Raw genomic sequence first — 25,495 nt, forward strand, 5'->3', positions numbered from 1 at the left:
TAAGCAAATCTCAACAAGGAGGTAATTCCAGACAGACACATTCTTTAACCCGTACTATCGCGGGAATAAGTAGCAGCTCCCCCTCGATCGCTGCCAATTCGCGTGCGGGTGCCACCTGACAAGAATATTGGAGGAGGAGGAGGGGGGGGGAGGGGGCTGATACTTTTTCCTGCGATAATACGTGTATTCAGAATGGCTCCTCGAAGAGTTCAGCACCGTCTCTACTCAATGAGGGGACCTAATAAAAACAAACACGGCAGAGAATGCAGAGTGGAGCGCGCGCGCAGGTCAAAGCAGGTCAAAGGGCGAGTTGATGCTCTTGTCGAGGGGGAGAGGGGAGGTTTTATTAATGCGAAAGCATTACATTGCTATGTCGCGTCATCAAAACTTAAAGATGAATGTGCAAAAGTTTGACTGTGTTAGATAGTGCGTGATGACATCTTGCTGTGGGAAAAAAATTGGTTCATGAGTTGTAATTAGTTACACGCTAAAATTGCACTTAAACGTGAAAATAGCCATCAGAACAGCAGCGAACGTCGATATAGTATGTGGACGTTTTGCCAGATGCTACGCTTCTTTTGAATTGTGTGCGCGCCACCACCAGAGCCGAGAGTCGGTGGATACTGAAGATCTGACATAGAATACAACTCTAAATGTACAAGGGAGTCAACTGTAGAGAAGTACAAAGATCTCTAATTGCTTAATTAAGGTGGATGTAAAGAAATGTGTACGATTTGTCGTGTCATGCAAAGGAAAATAAGAGTTTAATGCCACGTATTTCCGCCCATTGATCGCCTGTCAATCTGTTTCACATGCAGTCTGCACGTGCGGATAGTTCTGTCTAACCACAAAACAACTCGGCTCTGGAAGAGAGTCCAGATCATAACTGCATTACAGACACAACTGCTCTCATCGCGGTAAAAGTAGGACAAATCTACGACTATATCTAAGTACGATGTTTCATTTCTCTTTTACACAACAACACAAATCGGCGCCCCCTCGGATTGCCCCCTATCGCATTTGAACGAGCGCTGAAAGTCGGTAGCATTCATGGCCAGGTTGCACATCAGCCTGCCGCTGGTCTTGCCGCAGTGGTGGCTGCAGTAGCTGACGTAGAACGTCTGCGTGGCCGTCAGCGCTTCCAGCGACTTGAGCCGCAGCGGCATCTTGGACGGGTCCTGCGCCGAGCTTGTACGCATGGCGACCAGCGCCACGTCCAGAGCGAACAGATCGCCCAGCAGTCGGCGGTCCCTGGCAGTCTTGGCTTGGTCCAGCCTGAACGTAGGTAAGGAATTGGCACACTTTCTAAATAATATCTTTTTTTAACGTCTTTATTTCTGCATTTAGTAGGCCGATACCTTGCGGCATTTCGTGCCTCGTGCCATTCCTCGTTTCACTCTGGAATGATCTTCCTGATGCAATTGCATCGTTACCTAACCCTGCGTCATTCCGTGAACATGTGTTAAACTTATACTGCTAGCGCTAAGTACATATATTATTTTGTACAACGTACATGTGTTACCATGTTAGTCTTATTTTTCTGTGTATATGTATGTATGCACCTGCAAGTATTGCGCTGTGTAGGTACGATTTAGTTTTATGTTAGTTCTTGTGAATTATGTTCTGTTTTGATACTTATATACCCAGTGTTTGCCTCTTGTTGCTGAAATCCTTTTTGATACTGTAACCCCCCTCACACAATGCCCGTTCGGGCCTGTGAGGTTCAATAAATAAATAAATAAACTAAGGTGCTTCATGGAGGTTGGGGTGGGGGAGTGGTTAAGGGTGGGGGTGAGGATGGGGGTATATCTTTATGTGTAACAATCGCTCAACTGGAAAGCCGTGGCGGTGCCTGAGTACGCTGTGAATGTTTTACCTGACCCGAAAGAAGCGGGTTCGATCCCGGCCGCGGCGACCGCATTTCGATGAAGGCGAAATTCCGGAGGCCCGTGTACTGTGCGATTGTCAGTGCACGTTAAAGAACCCCAGGTGGTCGAAATTTCCGGAGCCCTCCACTACGACGTCTCTCATAGCCTTAGTCGCTTTGGGACGTTAAGCCCCATAAACCAAACCAGACCAGAGCCCTTTCACTGAGAGCTTTCGTGTTTCACCAAGAGCTTTCATCAGGGCCCTGACAGACGCGTCTGCATGTTGTTAAAATACTTTGAGATCACTGCAGTGACCAGCTTGGGAGCAATGCGACAGCAAAACGTCCACATACTATATCGACGTCCGTGGCTGTTCTGACGTCCACGTGCTATATCGACGTCCATGGATATTTTGAAGTTTAAGGGTAATTTTAGCGTGTAATTAATTACAACTCATGAACCAATTTTTTTCCCACAGCAAGATGTCATCACGCACTATGTAACAGTCAAACTTTTGCACATTAATCTTTAAGTTTTGATGACGCGACATAGCAATGTAATGCTTTCGCATTAATAAAAATTCAGGGGGCACTTTGACTGTCTAAAGTGGGTAGAGGCGGAAGCGTTTTCCGCACCACCTTCGCTGTTTCTGTGGCACTGGTGGCGTCACATGTAATTGAGTACTAATTAATAAGTGATGACAAATCACTAATTAATGGTTAATTACTGATTAATGCCTGAATGCTAATTAACTGCTAATTAATGACGATTAAGCTTCGCCTTTGGAGTGGAACGCGACAGCGCGTTGTAGCGCTGCCAGGGAGTCCACGGAACGCCACCACCCGTTCGGTGCGATGCCTTGCCCTTTGAACACAACGCTTTTTGAGGAAAGGAAATGGCGCAGTAATTCTCTGTCATCTCGGTGGACACCTGAACCGCACCGTAGAGGAAGGGAGGAAGTGGGAGTGAAAGAAGATAAAGAGGAGCCGTAATGAAGAAAATGAAAATTGTATTTGAGGAAAGGAAATTACGCAGTAACTGTGTCACAAAATTCAGGGGGGGGGGCACTTTTTTGACCTAAAGTGTGGTCACTGATGTGTGGTTAAGATGTTAAGCTTCGCCCCTAAGAGTGGAACGCGACAGCGTGCTGCAACGCTGCCAAGGAGTCCATAGAACGCCATCGCCCATTCGGTTCTACGCCTCGCTCGTCCGTAAATTGGTTTTTGAGGAAAGGAAATGTATCTGTCTCTCATTTGTCGGTGGACACCTAAACCTCGCCGGAAGGGAATGGAGGAGGATGAGAGTGAGTGAAGACACCGTATTCACTAGACGCGCCTTTGTTCATTCCAAACCATCGAGCTGGCATGGCGGAGTGGATAGCATGCTCGTCTCTCACGCCGAAGACCGGGGTTCGATTCCTGAGCTCGACCAATTTCTTAATCGGTTTTATTTATTTATATGGCCTGACTAGTAAAGCTAATTAGGCTAATAATTGGGTAATTAAGCAATTAACTACGCTCAGTCCCACTTACTTGGAGCTCACTATACGATCCCTTCAATTGGTTGCATGGTTACTAGCCAAAGTACAATTGGCCCCGTTTGAAATTCCCGCACTGTGACGTCACGACCGTTTCCACCAATTGAAAAGCGTGACATTTTCTGTCGACAACTGCTGCTTACAACGATGAGACATTAAAGGCTTCTGCCTTAAAACCTTCCCTGTCCCCCCCCCCCCTCGACAAGAGCATCAACTCGCCCTTTGACAGGCTTCCAACTCTTAACCAGCGTACAGCTCCTGGGCACGTCACCTACAGTATGCTTCGTAGCCTCTGCGACTCTTAAGCCTCTCGGACTGCTAATGCATATAACCCACGTTTGGGAGACAGGGAATCTGTCTGGAAACAATGTCAATCGTGTACCTAAGCGTAATCGTCCGCTTTAAATAGCTCACTTCCGCTCGTGGTTGCATTGTATGTGTAGCAATTTGCTACCTTTTTTTTTCGCTTGCATAATGTGTTATCCCCCCCCCCCCCCCCCTGTAATGCAACTTGTGGCGCTGTGGGCATTACTATGAATAAATAAAAAAAAATTCTATTCTCGTCAATACGCTTTAGTCGCAGCCTTTCTCACTTAAGCTTCCCCGCAACTAATTATACATTGTATTGTATTGCATTGCATTGTATTGTATTGTATTGTATTGTATTGTATTGTATTATATTGTATTGGGTTCTGTGGCGCATAAGCAACTCGGACCATCGTGCGCCAAACACATGGTATGATTTCTCTCAAAAATTGAGTGTCCTCAGCGACAGTCCTTGTCCGGAAAAGGACTCCGAGGAGCCCAACAAATCAATTAAATACCTCAGCCTTCTACTCAGGCCTGAGAAAATGAATGCGGTGCATCACGAAATGCGTCAAAGCACAGGGCAAAAATTGTTAAATTTATATTTTTTGCGATATTATATAATACCAACTAATATTCATCCATAATCATTATTTCATCTTAACCAGCTATCGGCTATAGTAAAGGTGCATAACATGTTTTCCAGAAGTTAACTTAATACTTCCGCCATACTGTCGTACACTCGCCTATGTGCTCGAACTCACTCTCTCTCTGTGCTTGATGTTGCAGTTATTTCCATTGTATCACTTGCTACGCTATCCTCACCCTCACACCAAGACTTTGTTGATTTGAATTATCAGTGGATGTAGCTGTAGAGTTAGAGACATTGGAAGATCGAAATGTGTAATTTAAATCGCGTTAAGTCTATTATGCTGCTTTCTCGTATGAACAACTAATTTGAAATGTTCAACAAGATACACGCCTTGCTGTTCCTGCGTTCGTCATCCTTCATATTTTTTTCCTGTAGATTTCTATGAATGGGGGTCTAAGTTCTTTAAAAAATTGGCGGGGGCTTAGCTTTGGTTAAGCCTGGCAGGTTGCGAAAGCAAAAGCGCAGCGCTTCCAACTGAAGGAACGCAGTGCGCCGCGTCTACACTGTTAGCAAAAAAACACCCAAAAGGGAGTAAATGTCTTGTCCTCTAACGCACACCCAAAAGGAGTTTTTTTACTCCATATTATGATGTTTTTTATTTACTCCCTTATATAAGGGAGTTATTTTGGAGTGAAAAGGGAGTAAATTTTTTACTACCCACAGAGATGGAGCCCAAAAATGGCGCAATGTTTATTTATCCTCGTTCAGGCTCATTCTTACAGCAGTGACAGCGGCGGAAACGGGCAGTAGCTCTGCGGGCCGCCGGCAACCCAAATTGGGAAACTTCGCTGCCCTAATGTGACCCCGCGTCAATCATTCTTTCCGCCGTCTGCTGGCCCAGCGGCGGCGTACGCGGCAGGAGTCATCTGCTTGTCTCCTTTTGCTGTACGAGCTCGTTTCGTTGGCCATGTTCGTAGATAAAGGGATGTAACATTATAATCACTAGTTCAAAACTGAAAAGGAGACGCTGGGTAGTTTTCACGGTCATGCCCCACGCTATATTTGACCCAAAACCAGAGCAGAAAAGATGAAAATACACCTGATGGTAGTTTGGAATGGCAGTGTTTCCTTTCGTATTCACTTGGATTTTAAACATAGCTGAGGAGAAATGTGGCCTCATGAGCTCAATCAAGAGATCAGCGTTGACGCTATGTTCTATCACAGTTCCATGTTCATGCAACACATAACCTGCTGCAACACATTGCGAGAACCACACTGAAAAAAGCCTGTGAGAATTAGGCCTAAGCGGGGGCTGTAACGGGGTGGCGACACAAACAAAGTAAAGTTAGGTATTGTTAGATTGTTAGAGCACTGGAGGCTTCACAGGAGCAATTCAATTATGTAACGTACTGTAGCGGAAAGCGGCGACAAGTCGATATCTTGTACCGCAGCAGGCGCCCGTAAAGGAGCAGAAGTCAGCAGAGATCCAGCGACGATGGCAAACCAAGCGGTCGTCACTCACCGCCATTATCCGACAACTGACCAGAAGCAGACGAGACGCTAGGCGGCGGGGCGGATTGCACAAGATGGTTTTTTACTCCATTTCGGCACTGGTGGAGTATTTGGCACAATTAACTCCCTTTCTAGACTGGAGTAAATGCTGGTAAATCCTCATTTTTACTCCCTTATTCCCCATGGGAGTGAAATGGAGGACAGTCCACCTTTTTACTCCCTACTCATGGAGTAAATGTTTTCAGAAATGGAGTAAAAAGGGTGGCCACCACCATTTTTACTCCATTTTAGGTATATTTTTGTTTATAGTGTACAGGTCACGCGTGGCTACTGGCCGCCGCTTCGCGACGACTCAAAGCGCCTTCGGAAATTTTTTTATATTTTGTTTTTGATGTTGTTGCGACTGAGAGAAATAAAATATAATCTACAGCTGGTATGACGTCACAGCGGCAGTAACGCCACAGGTGCGCGGCGCGGCGTAACTGCAGCCGGGCTATCTGAAGGAGCGAGTTGGTCGCCCATATTCACTCCGCTAAAGGTCAAACGCAACTGCGGCCGAGTTACGCGAAGGCTTGAAAGTGCGAGTAGTATTGCTTTCGCAATAAAAGAGCGCGTGTTATCGAAGAGGCAAGCCTGCAAGCCGGCTGGTCCTGCTTGCTCGTGAGCCACCACCAGGTGGCGTTGCGTCCCGTCCTGTCCAGCTCGCGGCCGCGCAGGTCCACGGTGCGCACCAGATGCCGAGCCAGCTGGAAGCCCAGCCCCGCGTAAGTCATGGCGGCCGACCCTCCGCGCAAGTACGACGGTGGAAACAGGGCGGACAGGCCGAGCCAAAGCTCGTTCAGGGCGTAGACATAGTGTACGCTGCCCGAACGCCACCGGTACCTGCATTGAGGGTATACGAGTGGACTCATTAGCTCGCAAGCGTCTTACAAAGAGCTTAAAGCGGATGCTTGGGCGGGTTGGTACGACATTTTCCTGAGAAACAGCGCGAACTTGGACGAGGACTGAAGGAAGACACATAGACGGGCGCTGACTTGAAACTGAAATTTTTATAGCAATAAAAACTTCAGTCGCAAGTCAGCGCCCGTCTATGTGTCTTCCTTCAGTCCTCGTCCAAGTTCGGGCTGTTATTTACAAACAACACTGTAGTTTTCAATCAACTCCTGACCACGAAAGCAGTAGTGGTGGCACCAAATTGCTGTAACGTTTTCAGTCGAGTTCTCCTTCATTATTAATTGACCCTTGAAGACCCCTGAGTAACGGGACATTACACAAAAAGGGGAGGGGGGGGATGGATTATATCTCAAGAACACAATAGGTCACAATCAGTGCCATATACATATACTGGCAGGATACAAAACGAAAATGTACGTCAACCCATCACAGTGGGCGCCCAAACATATATAGAACGGCAGTAAGGATAAAAAGCAAAAACAAGTATAATCAACATCAGGTTTTTAAGTATAACAGCAGTAATTGGCGGAACTTACATGGATCGCGTTCGAGTAAAATGCATTCGGGTAATGAATTCCATTCTTCGATGGCAACAGGCAGAAATGACTTGTCAAATGCGTTACAGGAGCCGTCCATCACACCTCTGGAGATAAGTTTCATTCTAGAACTCCAGGAAAAGCATCATTGGTTGCTACCTCTAAGAGGAGCTGACACCTCGGAGATGCGTGAAATTCGCACCCAGTTCGTTCTGAAATGCCCACACAGCTTAAGGGAAGTGTAAATGCGTCCTATAGTTACACCATGTTACTGATAAGCTGTCTACCTGTAGAGTTAGCGATACCATGTTACTGATAAGCTGTCTAGCTGTCAAGTTAGCGATACAACAGTGGTGGCAAACGCTGTTGGCTCTAGCACGTACCGCGCACAGGGGTGCCCAGCCACTACATAATTCTACTAGAGCTACTACTAATTTTACTCTACTCCAAGATTAACAAATTCAGTCATGACTCACCTGGATGTCATGAGGCTACCGTAGTACGGACTTTCCAGCGCAGCCCTGAGGGCCTTCCTTGACTGCATCCAGGCCTCGAAGAAACTCTTCGCGTCATCAGAAAAGTTGGCGTAGAGCAAGTCGAGAGAACTCGCGTGCAAATACGGCTCGGGCGGCCATATCCGTTTCGACACCAGCGAGGCGATCTTGCTGTGGGCTTCGGTCTTGGTCGACTCTGCTAATCGCCAAGACGAATTCACTAATTCGACGAGCGCCGCCGACGCCCAGCTCAGCGCAGCGACCACTTTGGTCCTCTCGGTGGCGTCGAATGTCTCTTGAAACATGGGCGCCGATTGTACGATGCCGAACGACTCCTGGACTGCGACGAAGCACTGGACGTGCGTGGAGATGTCTCCCGTAACGGGCGACAGTACGTCGAAGTCCGTGTTCACGATCCACGCGTACGCGTACGCGAAAGTCCAGCCAACGACGTCCAAGAGCCTGTTGTCCGGAAGCGAATCCACAATGTTGCCGACTCGAGCAAATTGCTGCTCCTTCAAAATAAGCATTTGTGTCGCGGCGGAAACGTTTATAGCTGCGTTCAAGTACTTATCTAAGAGCGTCGCCCATCGGGCCGGGGACACTGCGGGTCCAAAGACCGTAGAGATGTCACTGAGCGGGACTAGATTGTCGAAACCATCGCCAGCATCATATGCGTCATCGAAAAGCAGGGCTTTTCTGAAAAACGTTTCGTCCTTATGCAGTTCCTTCACTTCCGCGTCGTTTAGGGTTAGTTTGCCGTCACCCAGAAAGAGGGACAAGTTCCTAACGACATCATTGTAGGTGGCGTCGTCAGCGCCTGCCAGGTGTTCCATGCGCAACGCGGGTATGTCGCCGATGTCCCCGATGATGATGACAGGGGTGTCGTGGCGCATGGACACAGTGACGTCAAACCAGAGGGCCACTCTCCAGTTAACGGCGAGGTCTAGGAGGACGTCGAGTACCCCGGAACGACCGGTGCCTTTCCCGGAAGTCGAGGCGGGACGCGGCCACGGAAGTCCACGCTCACGCATGAACTTCACGAAGTCCTCCGCATCCGTGGTGGTGCCCCGATCCACGTTGCATCTGGCGACAGCTGCGAAGGCCTTAGCTGCCGCTGAAGAGTTGTGGTTGGAGGGCAGGAAAGCCTATACGGAAGAAAATGAGAAAAATGAGCAACGCCGTTGGAAGCGCGACCACGTTCAGCAAGAACCCTGAAGCCTGTATCGGGTCTCAGCTGTCCATTCAACCAGGAGGAAGTTGGCGGCGGAAATGACGTTTGGGAATAAGCTATTTCTAAAACGTCATTTCCGCCGCCAACTTCCTCGTGGTTGAATGGACAGCTGGAAATAAGCTCTTTCTAGCCGCCGCGGTGGCTCAGTGGTTAAGGTGCTCGGCTGCTGACCCGAAAACACGGGTTCGATCCCGGTCGCGGCGGCTGAATTTCTTTGGAGGAGAAATTCTAGAGGCCCGTGTACTGTGCGGTGTCAGTGCACGTTAAAGAACCCCAGGTGGTCGAAATTTCCGGAGCCCTTCACTACGGCGTCTCTCATAGCCTTAGTCGCTTTGGGACGTTAAACCCCATAAACCAAACCAAACCAAGCTCTTTCTAGCCCACTTATAGCCGCATTATTAACCCTTTCACTGTCACGGACGTACCGGTACGTTTTCGCGCTTCCCCCCCACAGTGTCACTGACGTACCGGTACGTTCTCTATCGTGCGTTCAAAATTTCGCGCTTGAGCGCAAAGCTGACGCTCTTGGACTAGCTGCGCCATCTGTTGAATCTTTCTACAAGTTCGTATTTTCGCCCCTTACTGTTTTGGTACGTGTATTGAAGAGTACGGAGCGATTGCCATCCCACCCCTCCCTCTTTGCTGAGTGGCGTGGTCGCTCCGCGTTCGCCGGATCATGACGCGCGCGTGTGGTTATGGGTCCAAAGGTTGTTCTGCCATCTGCCGCTGTTTTGCAGGTTTTTATTTTTCTTCTGTCGGCGTGTGAGCTACGGCGCTTCAAGTTCAAGGGCGCGCGCCGTTGCCACTCCGAGAGTCGAGACTGACACATGACTCGATCGCTGCTTTCGCTCTCTCGTCGCACCCTCGCTTGCGGCTGGAAGCAGCAAAAGCAAAGCCCCTCAACTTTGTTTTAGCCTTTTTCCATCTCCCTCTCTCATCTTTATTACACAGCGTCCCATTTCTCTCCGTTTTGCGGGCCACTGAAAGCACACCCCCGCTGCGCGCGGTTACTTTCGGATATGGCTGACCGCGCGGGACCTTCCTCTGCGCATTGGAGCGGTGGCTCTTCAGATTCTAAATACGAGCCGAGCTCGGATTCGGACTCTGACAGCGTCTCATCCGAGGAAGAGGCGAGTTCCGCATCGTCAGATTCTGACGTTGAACCGGTGGGACCATCATCCCGGAAGTGTGCGACACTGGGGGTGCGTCACGGGCAGAAACACCCGACAGCGAAAGTATGAACGCATTAAGTATGAACGCATGGGTAGTTTTGAAGAAGCATTGCTTAAGTCGTGTTGTTCAAGACAGCGATGGTCCATATGTTGCAACCAAAAATTCCTTTGTTGAGTTCAGAAATCCCAATTTAGGAACTTTCGTCCTGCTGAATTTTAGAAAATCAGGGCATTTTGAGCCTAGTTGCTTCATGGAATGTGTTTTTTACACTAAGCATGCCATTTCGTTGAGATGAATGATGGTGGAAGTGCAGGAATTGGTTCATAAATACTTATCGCGCGTGTTTGCGTTTTTTTCTTCGCGCTCACCACTTAATTGAAGCAGGGGTGACGTGTGAAATAGTTAAGGCCATTACAGCCTAAAGCTATAGCTGTAAGCTTTTGTAGAGTCAGTGGAAAATTTTGCGGACGCGTAATATCCAGAGAAAGTAGACTTTCGGTTAACTCTGACCAAACCAAGCAAGAACCCCACCATAGCACCGCTAGAGATTGCCATTAGCCGCACACCTCCACGCTGTTGAGGAAAGAAGCTGTGGTAGCCGCGAAGGCGACCACAAGGAAACTCTGAGCACTGGCATCGACTGCGCTGTTTCCTTCCTTTCTTTTCTGCGTATGGAGGTGGCTTTGGGCGTTACCCTGGTCGTGATTTTATCATCTTCGGCCGAAAATATTGCTACGGACGCTGGGAGGACAACGAAGTGGTTTTGTAAAGAAGACGACGCTGAGGTGCGCGCTTGTGTGCTGAGAGACTACTCCAAGCCGTCGGTCCCTTGCGTAGCAGGTTACCTCTGCTGTTTCTACTGCTGCTGCTAGCCGCCACGTATCATTTGGTGTGAGGTGCTCGGGTCCCTTCATCGCCATCCTGGTCCCGGAGCTTCGGTGTCCTGCGCCTGCCGTGGACGTCGGCCGTGAGTGCCTGGTCCGCGCCGCCCGGCCTTGCCCCAGCCCGCCCGACCTGAACCGACCTCGCCGCTCACCCCAGCCCCGTCCCCCGCCCGGACCACAAGACACGACGACCGAAGACCCGACCGACCCGAGACCCCACCGACCCAAGACCGAAGACCCACACGTGAAGACACCGCCCCCCTGCCCCTGCCGTCCGGTGCGTCCAAGGACCTCGACCGTCAGCTCCTGGCACCCTCCGGCCCGGATGCTTCGTGGACCGGGACTCATCTTTCGATCATTTCATCCACTGTGGCGGCCAGCACTGCACCATCTTCTACATATTGTTCAACCCTCCACTCAAGTCCATCGCCATTCCGCGCGTCTGTTCGTCACCGATCGGGACGATCGCTCGGAGGACCCGGGTAGTGTGACGAAGACGAAGCTGGCAGTGGCGCGGGACGGAGCGCTCGCGCTAGGCCAGCGGCCATTAAGTCATCTCTCGTTCATGGTTCACCACGCCTCATTCTTCGGCTGGCCGCCACGTTACAATATGTTGAGCAGATAAGATTTCCCTCATTTCGCTTCTGACTCTTTAAAATTACCTGGGAAATCATCAGGATTCCTTTTACTCTCAGGCTGGTTATTAGATTGTAAATTCTCTGAAAGAGACAAAAATCAGCGAATGGAACATTGCTGTTGAAAAAGACCTTTGTTGTCTGTGGGCGTGGATTTCTCCTATGACGGCCGTTTGAGACATCTAAGATTTTTCTTTATGTGCCAGAATCGCAAATATTTTCTGAGGAGAATTCACTTCCTTTAGCAACCCTATTGGTTCAGTCGGAACAAAAACTTGGAGAGGGCATTCAGCTCCGACTTAAAGGTGCACTGAAGAGGAATCTGAACTCGTCTTTTTGCCGCGGAAACTCGACCTACACGTTCTGAGCATTCTTAGAAACGTCGATTTATTGCCCTGTGTGGCTGATTTTCCTAATTAAATCGAATTAACGTCCGGCTCCCGCCTTTTTTTTTTAATTCTCCCTCGTACGGTGGGCGGAGTCGACCAACGCGTGGAGTGCCTTGCAGCCAGCTCCGTGGAGGCTTTGCTTTCGCTTTATTTTGTTTTTTAGGTTTCCGTGAATAAATAGTTTCATTCGCAGATACTATAGCCGCAAAATAAGCCCGCAGAAATAAAAATACGCGCGGACTATTTGCTTCTACGGACTACTACGTATTACTCCGCCGATGGCTGAGCGGCAAGCCGCCGCGGGACTGGCTGAAAGGCACTCCACGCGTTGGTCGACTCCGCCCACCGTACGAGGGAGAATTAAAAAAAAAAGGCGGGAGCCGGACGTTAATTCGATTTAATTAGGGAAATCGGCCACACAGAGCAATAAATCGAAGTGTCTAAGAATGCTCGAAACGTGTAGATCGAGTTCCCGCGCCAAAAAGACGAGTTCAGATTCCTCTTCAGTGCACCTTTGAGGGTATGACGCGATATCATTAATGGGCTAGTGTCCATACATGCGGAATTGTTAATTCTCTACTTTACCACTACTCATACCCCTCCTGCAGAGCAGTGGTGCGGCGGTTAAGCGATGCGCCACTGCCCTGCGATGGCAGGTGCTGCCATGGCGGTGGGGCTTGTGTGACTCAGGTGCGAAAAACCTCTCGCGACCAGTCATTAATTTAAACTGCCACCTGCTATGGTGGTCAATTTGCTCACAATACAGTGTGTAGGTTGAAGACGCAGCAAGGTCACGTGACCCAGGTAGGCCACCTAGCTTGCTTCTCTGGGGATTTTAGTGTCAAAGCAGCACTTCACGAAGTCGAACCGGCTCACCTAGTTTGTGTGAAGCCTGACCTTGATGGTGCCTTTCGGCGAACCATAGATAAAAAAATTCAGGGGGCACTTTGGCTCTCTAAAGTGCTTCAAGGCGAAAGCGTTTCCTGGCCACTGTTTGTTTTTATTTACTTTTTTATTTTTCATATTTTGTTTTGTATTTATTTATTGCTCCTTTTCTTAATTTTATTGTTTTTTATTTTTATTTCCACATCTTATTTTAATTTTGTTTTTATTTCTGTTTGTTTTCTTATTTTTCTTATTTTTTATTTTCCTTTTCTTGACTTTACTCCTTTTATTTTATTTACGAAGCCCATGAATTCACTAGATGCGCCTTTTGAGCCTTTTAAGCAGTGACGCCGAAAGGCGGACGAATCTGCCGACGCGTCTGTCGACACTCCTGCCGACGCGTCTGCTAACGACAGTATGAGGCATTAAAGGCTTTCGCCTTAATAAATAAAATAAATACCACCACAACTGGGCTTCGAACCCGCGGCGACGCGAACAGATCTTCGCTGGCCACTGCCCAATGGGCATTTAAACTCCCTTGGACGTCCATAGGATGATTAGGATGTCCGCAGGACATCCAAGAGAGGTTCAGTGCTCATTGGGTGCACGAGAGAGCACTATGCTATCGCCGCAGCTGTTGTTGTTGCGAGTGGAGGAAGGATGAAAGGGAAAGCGCACGGGCCTGCCCACTGGCTCGGGCTGAACCACAATCGCTGCCACGTGCAGACAGAGGAGAATCGCTGCAGCCGATAGCGCCTTGTGCTAAAACTGCAGCACACTTGCGCTGTGCATTGCACATTGTAGTGTTCATCAACTAATACTACTGTCGGACTAATATACATATTCTCGCGCGCTGTGCATTGCATATCGTCGTCTTCATCAACTAATACTACTGGTTGGTTGGTTTGGTTTATGGGGTTTAACGTCCCAAAGCGACTCGGGCCGTGAGGGACGCCGTAGTGGAGGGCTCCGGAAATTTCGACCACCTGGGGTTCTTCAACGTGCACTGACATCGCACAGTACACGGGTCTCTACTGTCGATTTAATTCGTCTCCAGACGTGCCGACGACGCAGCAAAGCAAAACCATGAGACAACCAAACTAAACGCACGCTCTCGCACCTCTACTCGACTTAACTACATTAAAACCCTACCAATTTCTCGCTCACAACGCCGACGACGACAACGGATTTTCTAAAGAACAGGAGCCTTAGCGCAGTCGCATTAATAACAGCTAGAATCGCAGTATTCGAGGTTGATTACTCATTGCAGCCAACGCGGCCTTCGCAATGACGGATTCCCGTAGAAATTAGGTTCGAAGGTAAAGGTACCTATTTTCCCGAACCTAATCGTTCTTTCAACCTTAAAAGTGCACTGAAGAGGAATCTGAACTCGTCTTTTTGCCGCGGGAACTCGATCTACACGTTCTGAGCATTCTTAGAAACTTCAGCCCTGTGTGGCTGATTTTATTAATTAAATCGAATTAACGTCCGGCTGCCGCCTTTTTTTTTTTAATTCTCCTTCGTATGGTGGGCGAAGTCGACCAACGCGTGGAGTGCCTTTCAGCCAGCTCCGTGGAGGCTTTGCTTTCGCTTTATTTTGTTTTTTAGGTTTCCGTGAATAAATAGTTTCATTCGCAGATAATATAGCCGCAAAATAAGCCCAAAGAAATAAAAATACGGGCGGGCTATTTGCTTCTACGGATTGCTACGTATTACTCCGCCGATGGCAGAGCGGCAAGCCGCCACGGGACTGGCTGAAAGGCACTCCACGCGTTGGTCGACTCCGCCCACCGTACGAGGGAGAATTAAAAAAAAAAAAGCGGGAGCCGGACGTTAATTCGATTTAATTAGGAAATTTGGCCATACAGGGCAATAAATCGAAGTTTCTATGAATGCTCGGAACGTGCAGATTGAGTTCCCGCGGCAAAAAGACGAGTTCAGATTCCTCTTCAGTGCACCTTTAAAGGCGGAGCTGGGAGCAAAATGCCGAGTGCGATTGTGAACAGCAACTGCAAAAAAAGCATTTTGAAAGTGTACACTATGTACAGAATGCTTTTTATGCATTTTATAAAGAAATCTGAGCCCACACGAGAAACCAAGCTTCTAAACAATTACGAAGCCAAGGTTGTTCGAGTGGTTCCTCAAACCTGCGAGGCTCATTTATATACTACGTGAGTCCTTCACTACGGCTTCTGTCATAGCCTGAGTCGCTCTGGGGCGTTAAACACCCATGAACCAAACCTTCAGTTCGATTCCTTCGTTATGAGGAAAACCGGGCGCAGTAACTGCCCTCTTTAGTCTCAATCACCTAACCCAACGGACCTTCCCTATAAGCGTGACTTGAGTCGTTCAAGGACAATCCGAGAACTCTTGCTTCGAAGATGATGTACACTCTAAACACGAATGCCCATATGTGGGAGTGAAAATGTAGTAACCCCTCCTCTAGCGCTCTTCCTTTTATGAAAGGGTGTTCGCTAGACGACATCTTACTCCTTTTTTTACTCCGTTCTATTTAAAGTTTAGTCCCATGGTCTATCAAGCTATCTCAACTTGTTCTATGGAACGGACGAAAAACATGATTGAGTACATTAAGAACGACCGCCGCTCAGGGGCGCAAATCACAAAAGAGGCAGTGTTCAAAATTGCTCGGTACGGTCACGTACTGCACGCTGGGCTTTGTCTGTCTGCCTGTATACCCGCGACTTTGACTGTGATGTGCCTTTTGTTTACACTTCATTTGAGTTTTGTTTGTTTTTTTTACTGCTCCGATTTTCCCTTTAAATTGTTTTTTCTTCTTTGGAGCATTTCGATCTTTTTCATTTATTTTGAATTGGCGTTAAGCCTAACAAAGCGTTGCTGGTCCGGGCTCTCTCTCTCTTTATATTATGTTGTTTTTTTTCACATTTTCTGGAAGGAACCATAAAAAAATTACTGTTGGTTTAACTCCGGCTAAACCTAGTAAGACGCAATAGCTTCACATATTAAGCTTTTTAAATCTCTCTATTCAACACACTTCATTCCCGTCGTTATAACTTCGCAGCTCGACGAGCCGCTACGGAGGGGTACGTGTCTGTCGTTTTCCATCGCGCTGCATATGACCTGGGGGCGCTACGCGCTCCTTGTATTCGCAAGTTATTACGTCATCAGTTACGTGGATAACGTCATGTCACGCATGCGATGACGTCACATATCACGCGACCACCCTCTTTTGACCTTGATTCTGGGTACCATGGGGTAGCGCGCCACAGTAACACCATAAGCTCTTTATGGTTTGACCTCTGGCTCGCTTCAAGGTCAAAACTGAAAGCATCGCGATCTTGGCTTTATATGGCCTAGTGAAGCTATCGCTTCGAAAGGGTAAAAAATTGCCGAAGACACTTTGGAAATTCTAAAGTGTGCTTGGCGAAAGCCTTGTGGTCAAACGCTTCCCCGAACCGCTTGGCGCGGAATCCCTGGGCCGCTTCGGAGCCACTTTGGAAATTCTAAAGCGTGCTTGGCGAAAGCCTTGTGGTCAACCCACTGCCGCTTCCTCGAACCGCTTGGCGCGGAATCACTGGGCCGCTTCACTCGACTGCAACGAGACGTCTGGCGAAGGAGCGTCGGTACAGCTGCCACCGCCGACGCGCGCGCGCTCGTTCTACCGCTACTGTGTGACGTCACGGTTGCTATGCACAGCTGCGCCCTCCACCGGCGCGCCGGTTGCTAAGGAGGGGAGGAGGTTGCGCCGATGAGCGGAGGAGAGGCCACAGTTGGCACTTTTCCAGAGCACGGACGGACGCTGCGAGCATGAGCTTAAAAAGGTCACGTACCTGCGCGTCCCCGAGCTGGCTGACGACCTCTCGGCTGTAGGCCAGCGTGTGTTCCGTCGCACGACCGGCCTCTCTGCGTCCACAGACATGGGCGTAGAAGTCGACGCAGGGGTCGGCGGATGCGTTGAGGGAGGCCAGGATGGAGCTGGCATGGCGCACGCAGTCCTCGCTGTCGCACACGTCGGGGGCGGCGGCAGGGATGTGGAAAGAGCTGTACACGCGGCGGACGACCAGCACGGACACCGCGAGCAGCGCCAGGGCGAGCGCCACGAGGCCGGCGGAGAACAGCAGTCGCGAAGAGGGCCGGTCCTTGGTTTGGTGTTGCTTTGCAGACCTTAGGGCCGACGTCGCCGGTTCATTCTGACGAAATAGTGAGATTGTGTCACTCGGCCGTTTATGGCGATGGCCGTGAATTGAAGGAGCGTAAAATAAACGTAATGCAGCCGCTTTTCATAAGAAAAGGATCATTTGGCCGCGTGAGTGGCGGTATAAAAACTTTATCGGGTGCTCTGAGGTGGGTTTTAGGGGAGAGTGGAGGATTTAACCGCTCCCCAGTGGCCCGCGCTCTCTCAACCAAGCAGTCGGAGAGGTTCGCCTCCCAGCCCTCTCTCGTCGGCTAATTTATTCTCTTTATTCCCAGATTTTTCTGGCAGACTTATGCCATATGATATGCACCTGCACACATCTCACAAAACTTTACAGTACCCCGAAAAAGTCGGGTCTGTGGGTTTAAGAATCGCGGGGCTTAGGAGTGACCCCGTTTGCAGCCTTCTGAGGTGTCGTTCCTCAGTTCTATCCAGGCCCTTGGCGGGATCTGGGAACGTCTGCCTGCTGAGGCGCAGATATGCTGTGATTGGCCGCATGGGAAAATAAAGGTAAACGTGGGGGATACACTAAAGTACCATCTTAGGGGTACAACGCGAAAGCGTTTATGGGTAAATGTCCATATATATGCGGAAATTGTCATCCTCTGCTTAACATTCACAGATCGTGGAGAGTTCTCACACCACTCCTGGTGCAGTGGTGAAGTGGTTAAGCGGTGCTCCAGTTCCTCGGCAGGCGGCTGTTTCAAACAGAGCCACCGGTGAGGCTTGTGAGACCAAGCAGCCCCTCGCGACCAATGATTAATTTAACCTCTACCTGCCACGGTGGGCAGTTTTATTGCGAAAGCAATACTACCTGCACTTTCACGCCTTTGCCGTGCCGCGGCGGTGACCACCATTGACCTTCATTTGACCTTGATTGCATTAGATTGGATTAGATGGGATTAGATTGGATTAGATTATATTAGGTTGGATTGGATTGGATTAGATTAGAGTGGAATGGAGTGGATTGGATTAGATTGAATTGGATTGAAATAAATTGGAATGGATTGGATTGCATTGGATTGGATTGTATAACCGATGCATCACCACAAGTCTAACCACAAGCACCACCACCAGCTACACTACCAGCTGTACCATGGCGTAGGTACGGATATTGCTTTCGCAATTACCGGGCTTAACCAAGCTAAGCCACAGCGAATTTTCTCACAGGCTGGTGGCGAGGTTACCACCTGGCGTGTTGGGCAGGTCGTGACGACGTCACACGGTCACGTGACTGAGTGCGTATCAGGTTATTATAGTGCCTAGAATATACTGGCTAGTGCGACGACCGCCCGCGCTGCGCTATGGGAGAGGGTGGCGCCGTTTGCAATGAATGCCCACCGACGGCGACAGAGGGCGCTGCTTGTCGGGAGGGTGCTGCCGCAGCAGACGACGCGGCCAGCGCTCCTTTCTTGCTTCGGAAGGCAGCAGGCAAGCGGTTGGTCAACACGTGCGTGATTTAACCCGCTTGTGCACGTCTTTTCTGTTCAGCGAGGTACAGCGTTTGTTGTTCTGCGTAGGCCCTCGCACATGCGAGCCATTCCGTACTCCTAGCAGTTTCGTTCGGATTGCATCGGTGTTCTGTGCGAGCGTTGTGTGCGATTGTGTATCCGTGCGTGTGTGTTCACGGTGTCGTTCAGCATGTCGTTCACCGTGTCGTTTACACTGTTGTCAATTCATGGAGTGAGTCCCGGATTGTTGTTTTCCTTTGCCTGTCTATAAACGCCACAGAAAGATGTCGAAGCCAAAGCAGCAGGGCAAGGAAAAGACTTGCTTTGTGCCGCTGTGCAAAAGCGGTTACCGCTCGAACAAAGAGCGCGTTTCTATGTTTACTGCACCATCTACAGCTTGCAGAATGGGAGAAAAACATCAGAAGGAAAGACAGAAGATTAACGCCAACTGCTGTGGTTTGCGACAAACATTTTGAGAGCACATATCTTGTGTTTTTAACTGAAGCAGATTTTCTCAACTAAATGTAAATCATGACCTATAGCTTCACATGATGTCCCTCAGTCACTTCCTCATTCGTGAGGAAAAGGCTGAGGCTTTTATTTGATTGGTCGGGATCCTCGGCATCCTTGCCCAGCCAAGGATGGCCGCTGAGGCTACCTGACCTTTTTAAAGCTTTTACCATTAGTCATTCCTAAATCTCGTTTTCCCCAATATTACAAGGTAGCTAATTTTTGGCTTACACCACTGAGAGCTTCCACATTTTTATTAAATCTCACAGAAAACAGTTCCTATACCTTGTGTTTGGCGCATGATGGCCTTAGCTGCATATGTGCCATTAAACCCAACACAACAAAACACATTTTGAGAGACTCAAAAGAAAACATTCGACAGAAGTCTGTCTGGTTGGGAAATTTAATGTTAGTCGTGGCACATACAGCAAACACGAGAGAATGTTAATCGTTCCCTGGGGACTCTCCCCTCATCCTACGTCCATGGGCTGCGGCCATTGACCCGCAGGTCCTCCACACAGGGGCTTAAAAAGCCAAGCTGCGCTCGCCCGTAGTCACACCGTGAAGAAGCTAGGGGCCGAGCCGGTCCCGAAACGTCGTGTTTTTCCTGTATTTTACTTGGTTGGCGTCACTTACCTCCTCCTAACACATTTTGAGAGCACCTGTAACGAGCGCACGTTCAGTGTCACCGTAAACGGAGTGAGCTCCACCGCGATAAACCGCGTTTGAAACCCGACGCCGTACCTACAATTTTTACGGATTATCCGAAACACCTTCCAGCGAAGAGAAAAAATAGGAATTTGTGCGAGCAAGAGCCTCCAGCAAATTTAAGCGCCACAGGCGGGCCCCGTCGGAAGCCTCCGAGTTGTGTTTAGCTGTTGAGAGTGCCGAATCGGTGGACGCGGAAGGATCTGGTGCCGACAACGGAGCTCCTGTGATTGAAAAGTGCTCCACACATTTTGGTCGTGAAGCAGCCAGCAAACGCCGGTGGATCGCAAAATGATGGTGCACAGAGACCGTCATTTACCAAAAGTTGCTTAAACTGCAAAAGTTGCTTCAACAGCGCCGCTGCCAGTAAATTCTCCCAGTCACCATGCAATTCTGCCATTTCCCTGCGTTTGTTGTTCCTTGTAAATAAAAACGAGTGTTGCGCAACTTTTTTGCCTGCGTTGTTCACAGAGAGAACGCATAAATGCAAGCCAATATAACTGCAGCATTTCAAGTTGTTTTTGTATCAAAAAAGAGACCATTATGCAATCGTAGCTAGAATACAAATCCCGTGTTTCCTTTGTGAGCACGGATGTTTGAAGCTCAGTTGCGCGCCGAACTTCGTTCAAGCTTTCGCAAGATACAACCGTCAAATACTTTGCCTCTTGTCAAATACTCAAAACAAACCCTGAAACTTGTAGTCAGATGCATCCGTGACGGCTGAAAGCTTTGGTCTGTTACACCTTAGGCTTAGACAAACTTTATTATATCAGATAATCAGGAAGGCGGCCTCGCCATCCCGTCCTTGTCAGACGGCCGAGATCCCTTGGGACCGGGCGGCTTCGAAGGCATACCTGATGGTCTCTTTTTGTTCTTGGAGGTCCTGGCTGCGTAGCAAAACCTCCCATGACTCCTTGCAATTCACTAAAGGTGTGGATTGAGCGCACGCCCACATCATATGGCTTAATGAAAGCAAAAAATTGAGCAGGCCCCTTGCAGCAGTTGCAGAGCGAGCGCGGTAGGAGCGCTCCCCGCACGCACCCACCCGCTCTGCAGCGCTCCTCGCGGCGGCCGCCGGCATTCATTGCTCCCGGTGCCACCCGAGAGGCCGCGGTCGACACACTAGCCAGTATATTCTAGGCACTATAAGGTTATTTTTCGCTCATGCCGCCCTGCCGCCGATGGTGCCGCCGAGGGTTTTCCGTTGAATAGGAAATTTGACACTGTCACGGTAAAAGATCCAAATATTTCGCGTATCCTTCCCTTATATTGAACAGTTGTTTCTGAGCTACAACCCGCTATTAACGACTAAATGGTCCTTGGGTAATGCTGTTTTGTATAGTTCAAATAGACCACATTGTCAAGAGGCTGGGTTGCACGTACGCGTACTCCCACTTTGACAGCAGACAAGACCGGCGTAAAACAAGTGTTTATTGGGCTAACTTACGCGGCAGCGACAGCAGCGAGCATATTCGGCGATCGTCGAAGGTCGGAACGCCGGGCGCTCGCGTCCGCGTTCACTTTAAAGACCGCAACGAACGTTCGACATAAGAAGCATCAAACATCCACAACTATATCGAACATCGTCGAAAGAGGCGCGCAAGGTTAAAATGATTCCGAAGAAGTCCGGCTCGCTCTCGCATGACAAAATAGCTGATAAGGCCACGCACTGCTGGCGGTAAACCAGAGGCAAAAAAACATGAAACATCTGCCGGCAGTATGCAACGAGTCTACGTTTGTCCGTTCCGGCCGAAATGGGGGGGGGGGGGGGGGGGGGGGGGGTACGGCGGTCGCAGCCGGCGAATAACAGACTTAATTGTAGGTCACTGAGAGGGGACTGTCCTGCAGAAGAGTTAATCTTACCAGTAGCGAAACTTTCGTGTACCGCCCATGGTTCACGTATCGAAAAAATTACCGACGATTACGTTACTTCCTAATGCGAAATTTGAGCGCAGCAAATAAGCTGTTTCACCTTTTCGATAGATTGAGGCAAAGAAATCGAGCAACACATGTATGCGCTATCACAGAATTTTTTTTTTATTTTTCACACGTATTCGCAATTTCGGCTCGGGCGGTGCACATATACAGATCCGCCGCCACCGATCTGGCTCTCTGATTGCCACCGCACAGGGGTTGCATTGGAGGAGGAGCGAAGAAAGGAATTAAGTTCGAGCCGGCGCTTTGACAACCGGAGACTCGCAGGAAGAGGGGGGAGGGGGGCGGCGTGTACACCCAGCGGCAAACGATGGGGGCAGAAGCGCGCGCAGCAAGCGGACAACACGATAAAGGGAGGAGGGAAGAGATAGCAGCGACTAACTGATGCCGCTGACGCCGATAGCGCTGGGGGGATGAAAGGGGGGCGGAGCTGGTTACGAGGCCGACGACGACGCGAAACCCAGGAACGGACGCCAAAGAGCTGCGCTCTAAAACAGCGACCTGAAGCGGCCAAGATTCGGGTGTTTACGGATAGCCGCGATGGCCGTGGTCAATAACGTAAACCATGTTAAAGTCGCAAACTCCTTGATTGTTGATATCCATCGGCCTGACAACAATATCAGTGAGACAGATGCATTAACGAAAATTCATTGATATAATAGTCCGAAAGGTCAATTAAGCGATGAAATAAGCACAAAAGAAGCGCCTTTCAGAAGATAATGACGACAGGTGAAAGCAGCCTTTACTGGCCGCTTCTAGATGGCGCCACCGTCTGTTAGCACTTAGGGTGCATCGATGCCAGCGCCGCCGTTGGGTGCCTCGATACGGCGGCGCTAGCATCGAGGCACGCTGTAAACACCCGGAAAGTGGCTACGGGGTCTAGTCACATTTTTACGCAGAGTTTTGTGATTGCAATGATCATGGAGGAAGGAAAACTCAGGACATGCTTTTGCTACCGAGCTGCACGCCAAAAAGTGTGCCGGAAGTCACGTGCTTTCGCAAGGACTACCGGAAGTCTTTGGCCGACGGCACAGCCAATAGTAACGCTGGGCTCAGCGGCGCCGTCTGCTGCAATGCAAGCGTGCTGAAACGGGGCCCAAGTAGGGGAGGATGGGGGAGCCGGCTTCAAGAAATGTGACGTAACCGCCTCTCCCGAGTTCTTTCAGTCCTCCATGGGAATGATCGAAGAGCTTTCGTCCTGCGTAACTGGACTGATGACGATGTTGACTAACTTACCAGGTTGTCCACCGGTTGCGCTGGGTTAGTTGAGGCGCTGCCAGTGAAGCTGTGCAGAGACCTCACGGACGGCGCGGTCGGTATCACGATGCCTTGTGAAATGCACTGGTCTATGGTGGAACGCCGCCTGAGTGGCTCGCGGGGATCGGGTTGGGGCTCTGGGCAGGTGTGTTTGCCCATCTCCTCCAGTGCGTCTCTCATGGCATCCAGGACATCACTCTGGAAGAAATGAACACACGGGGTTCTCGGCGAATTGACTTCCACTGCTGGGTCGGCCAAATCTCTTCATTCGTGGCTTGCCGGCAGAGGCTTCACCAATCAATCAATCAATCAATCAATCAATCAATCAATCAATCGATCGATCGATCGATCATTTAATAAGCGTTTTATTTTCTTTAAAATAAAGAAGAAGAGGCCGGTATACCGGGTTTTTCACCTAAGGGGCTCTGCAGTGTTTAAAAATCGGCTTTTTCAGCTAAAAGAGTGCTTTTTTCGGCACAGCTGTAACGCAAAACCTAACATGGTCATCTCATATCACGAACATCGCTAACGAAGCTAATCGTACCCTTGGTTTCATACGGCGCAATCTACGTTTTGCCACCCCATCCATTAAATCATTAGCATACATAACTTTTGTCCGTCCTAAACTAGAATATGCTTCGGCAATATGGGATCCTCACCAGTCTAACCTCTCTTTAACCTTAGAAAAAATACAAAATCGAGCTATCCGTTTCATTTATTCTGACTATTCGTACTACACTAGTGTGTCTGCCTTAAAAACTAAAGCTAACTTACCCAGCCTTGAAACGCGACGAAAAATTTCTCGATTGTGCCTCTTTCATATGTTTTATCATTCATCTTTAGGAGAATCAGTCATATCACCCGCTTATCGCCTCTCAAGCCATATTAACCACCATAAGGCTGTCTACGCCCCCACCGCAAGAACTACCGCTCATTCTCGATCTTTTTTCGTCACGTCATCCCGGGACTGGAATGATCTACCACAGGACGCCGTGCATCACATCAACGCCATCCATTTTAAGAACGCCATCAAGACCATTATTGTATAACTGTCATGCCCATCCCTCATGTAATGCCCCATACCAGGGGCCTTTGAGGTATCAAATAAAAAAAAAAGTGATGATGTTGCGCATGAGAATACAGCTAAGACGTGCTAACTAGTAGGCTGGTTAACTAGTATCAAATTGTGAACTGTTAGCTATTACTGTTAGTCTCCTTATTTACTGAGAGGCGCGTAATCCGCCGTAAGTGATATCTATATCAGATTTTAGAATTTCGAAAATGCCGTTACCCTCGAGGCTGTGGCCTAAAGAGCTTTTCTTTCAGGCACAGCAACCTCTACAGTGCACGTACCTCGTCGAAACAGCCACAATTTGTTGGGTCACAGCGACGAGGGTAACTGCGTTTTCGAAATTTTAAAAACTGATATGAATATTACTTACAGTGGGCTACACTGGGCTACACGCCTCTCATTAAATGAGAGTAACAGTACTAGTTAAAAGTTAACTATTCAATATTAGTTAAGCAGCCTTCTATTTGCTCATCTTAAGTATATTCTGATGCCGCTTTCAGCGAACGGGAATCCAGTATGTGATCGCGATGAAGAGGGATGTTGCGACTGTTCCCGTCCTCTTGGAAGCCATCGCATTGCACATGGGAGGCATATGACAAAAATTAAGGGGACGCTTAAGCTCCGCCTGATGGGTATGACCAGACAGCTTCAATGGTCACGTGCTACTTTGTTAATTTGTACCAATTTATAATTACACGAACTCATTAGCGTAAATCAGTCGGCAAACTAGACCATGTGATAGAGCCCAAGACACACACGGTCTCCCTTTCACCAAGTCGAACGAATGTGCATCGGTGACCTAGGGGTAGAATGACTCGAAATCCAAGGGTCATATGGGGTCGATTCCCAACTAATTATCCCACTTTTCTTTTTAACAATATTAATATACTTTACATCCTCAAATGTCATAATATTCCAGTCAAGCTACGACTTGTTAATCACAATTTAACTCAAGTTTTAATAATTTTCGTTCCACAGCTCAGCGTGTGACGTCATGAACTTTTCGACCCAATCGGGATTTCCTCGACATCCCAAAGCCAACAACTACGGTGGTTTCGCCGCCACACGGGAGCTCAACGCTGTCGCGTAAAGTGGGAGCCCCTCTTTCAAAGACACCTCACTTCGCTTTCAGCAATGCTACCCAAGTGCGCCGTGAGACTGAAATAACATCGCTGCCAAACAGTTGCTCCTTTGACACACTGTAAACAGAAATGAGTAAAAAAGGGGTAAGCTGTCCTTTTGCGTACACCCTTTTATAAAAGGGCGTGTGCTAGAAGACACTTTACTCTCTTTTTAACCTCATATAGGTGTATTGGTATTCAGATGTGAAGGATGAAAAAAGTGGCAGTGGTATAGCTCTGGTTAAACCTGGAGGATTTGCGAAAGGAG

The 25,495-nt window shown here is 48.9% G+C and overlaps 1 protein-coding gene across 1 annotated transcript in view; it reads right to left on the reverse strand.

The window, feature by feature from the left end:
• Positions 1 to 565: 565 nt before the first annotated feature.
• The window catches only part of LOC149348994 (endothelin-converting enzyme 2-like), a 31,940-nt gene continuing 7,010 nt past the window's right edge, over positions 566 to 25,495 (reverse strand). Inside the window, exons 5-9 of the mRNA XM_089541880.1 lie at positions 23,014 to 23,232; positions 16,809 to 17,168; positions 7,782 to 8,947; positions 6,449 to 6,697; positions 566 to 1,275 (exon numbers count right to left, since the gene is read on the reverse strand). Coding sequence (XP_089398006.1) covers positions 972 to 1,275; positions 6,449 to 6,697; positions 7,782 to 8,947; positions 16,809 to 17,168; positions 23,014 to 23,232 — 2,298 coding nt within the window. The 3' untranslated portion in view covers positions 566 to 971. The remainder of the gene's footprint in view (positions 1,276 to 6,448; positions 6,698 to 7,781; positions 8,948 to 16,808; positions 17,169 to 23,013; positions 23,233 to 25,495) is intronic.

The sequence above is a fragment of the Amblyomma mixtum genome, chromosome 4 (assembly GCF_055824585.1).
Source record: "Amblyomma mixtum isolate Tamu chromosome 4, ASM5582458v1, whole genome shotgun sequence".
Taxonomy (NCBI): domain Eukaryota; kingdom Metazoa; phylum Arthropoda; class Arachnida; order Ixodida; family Ixodidae; genus Amblyomma; species Amblyomma mixtum.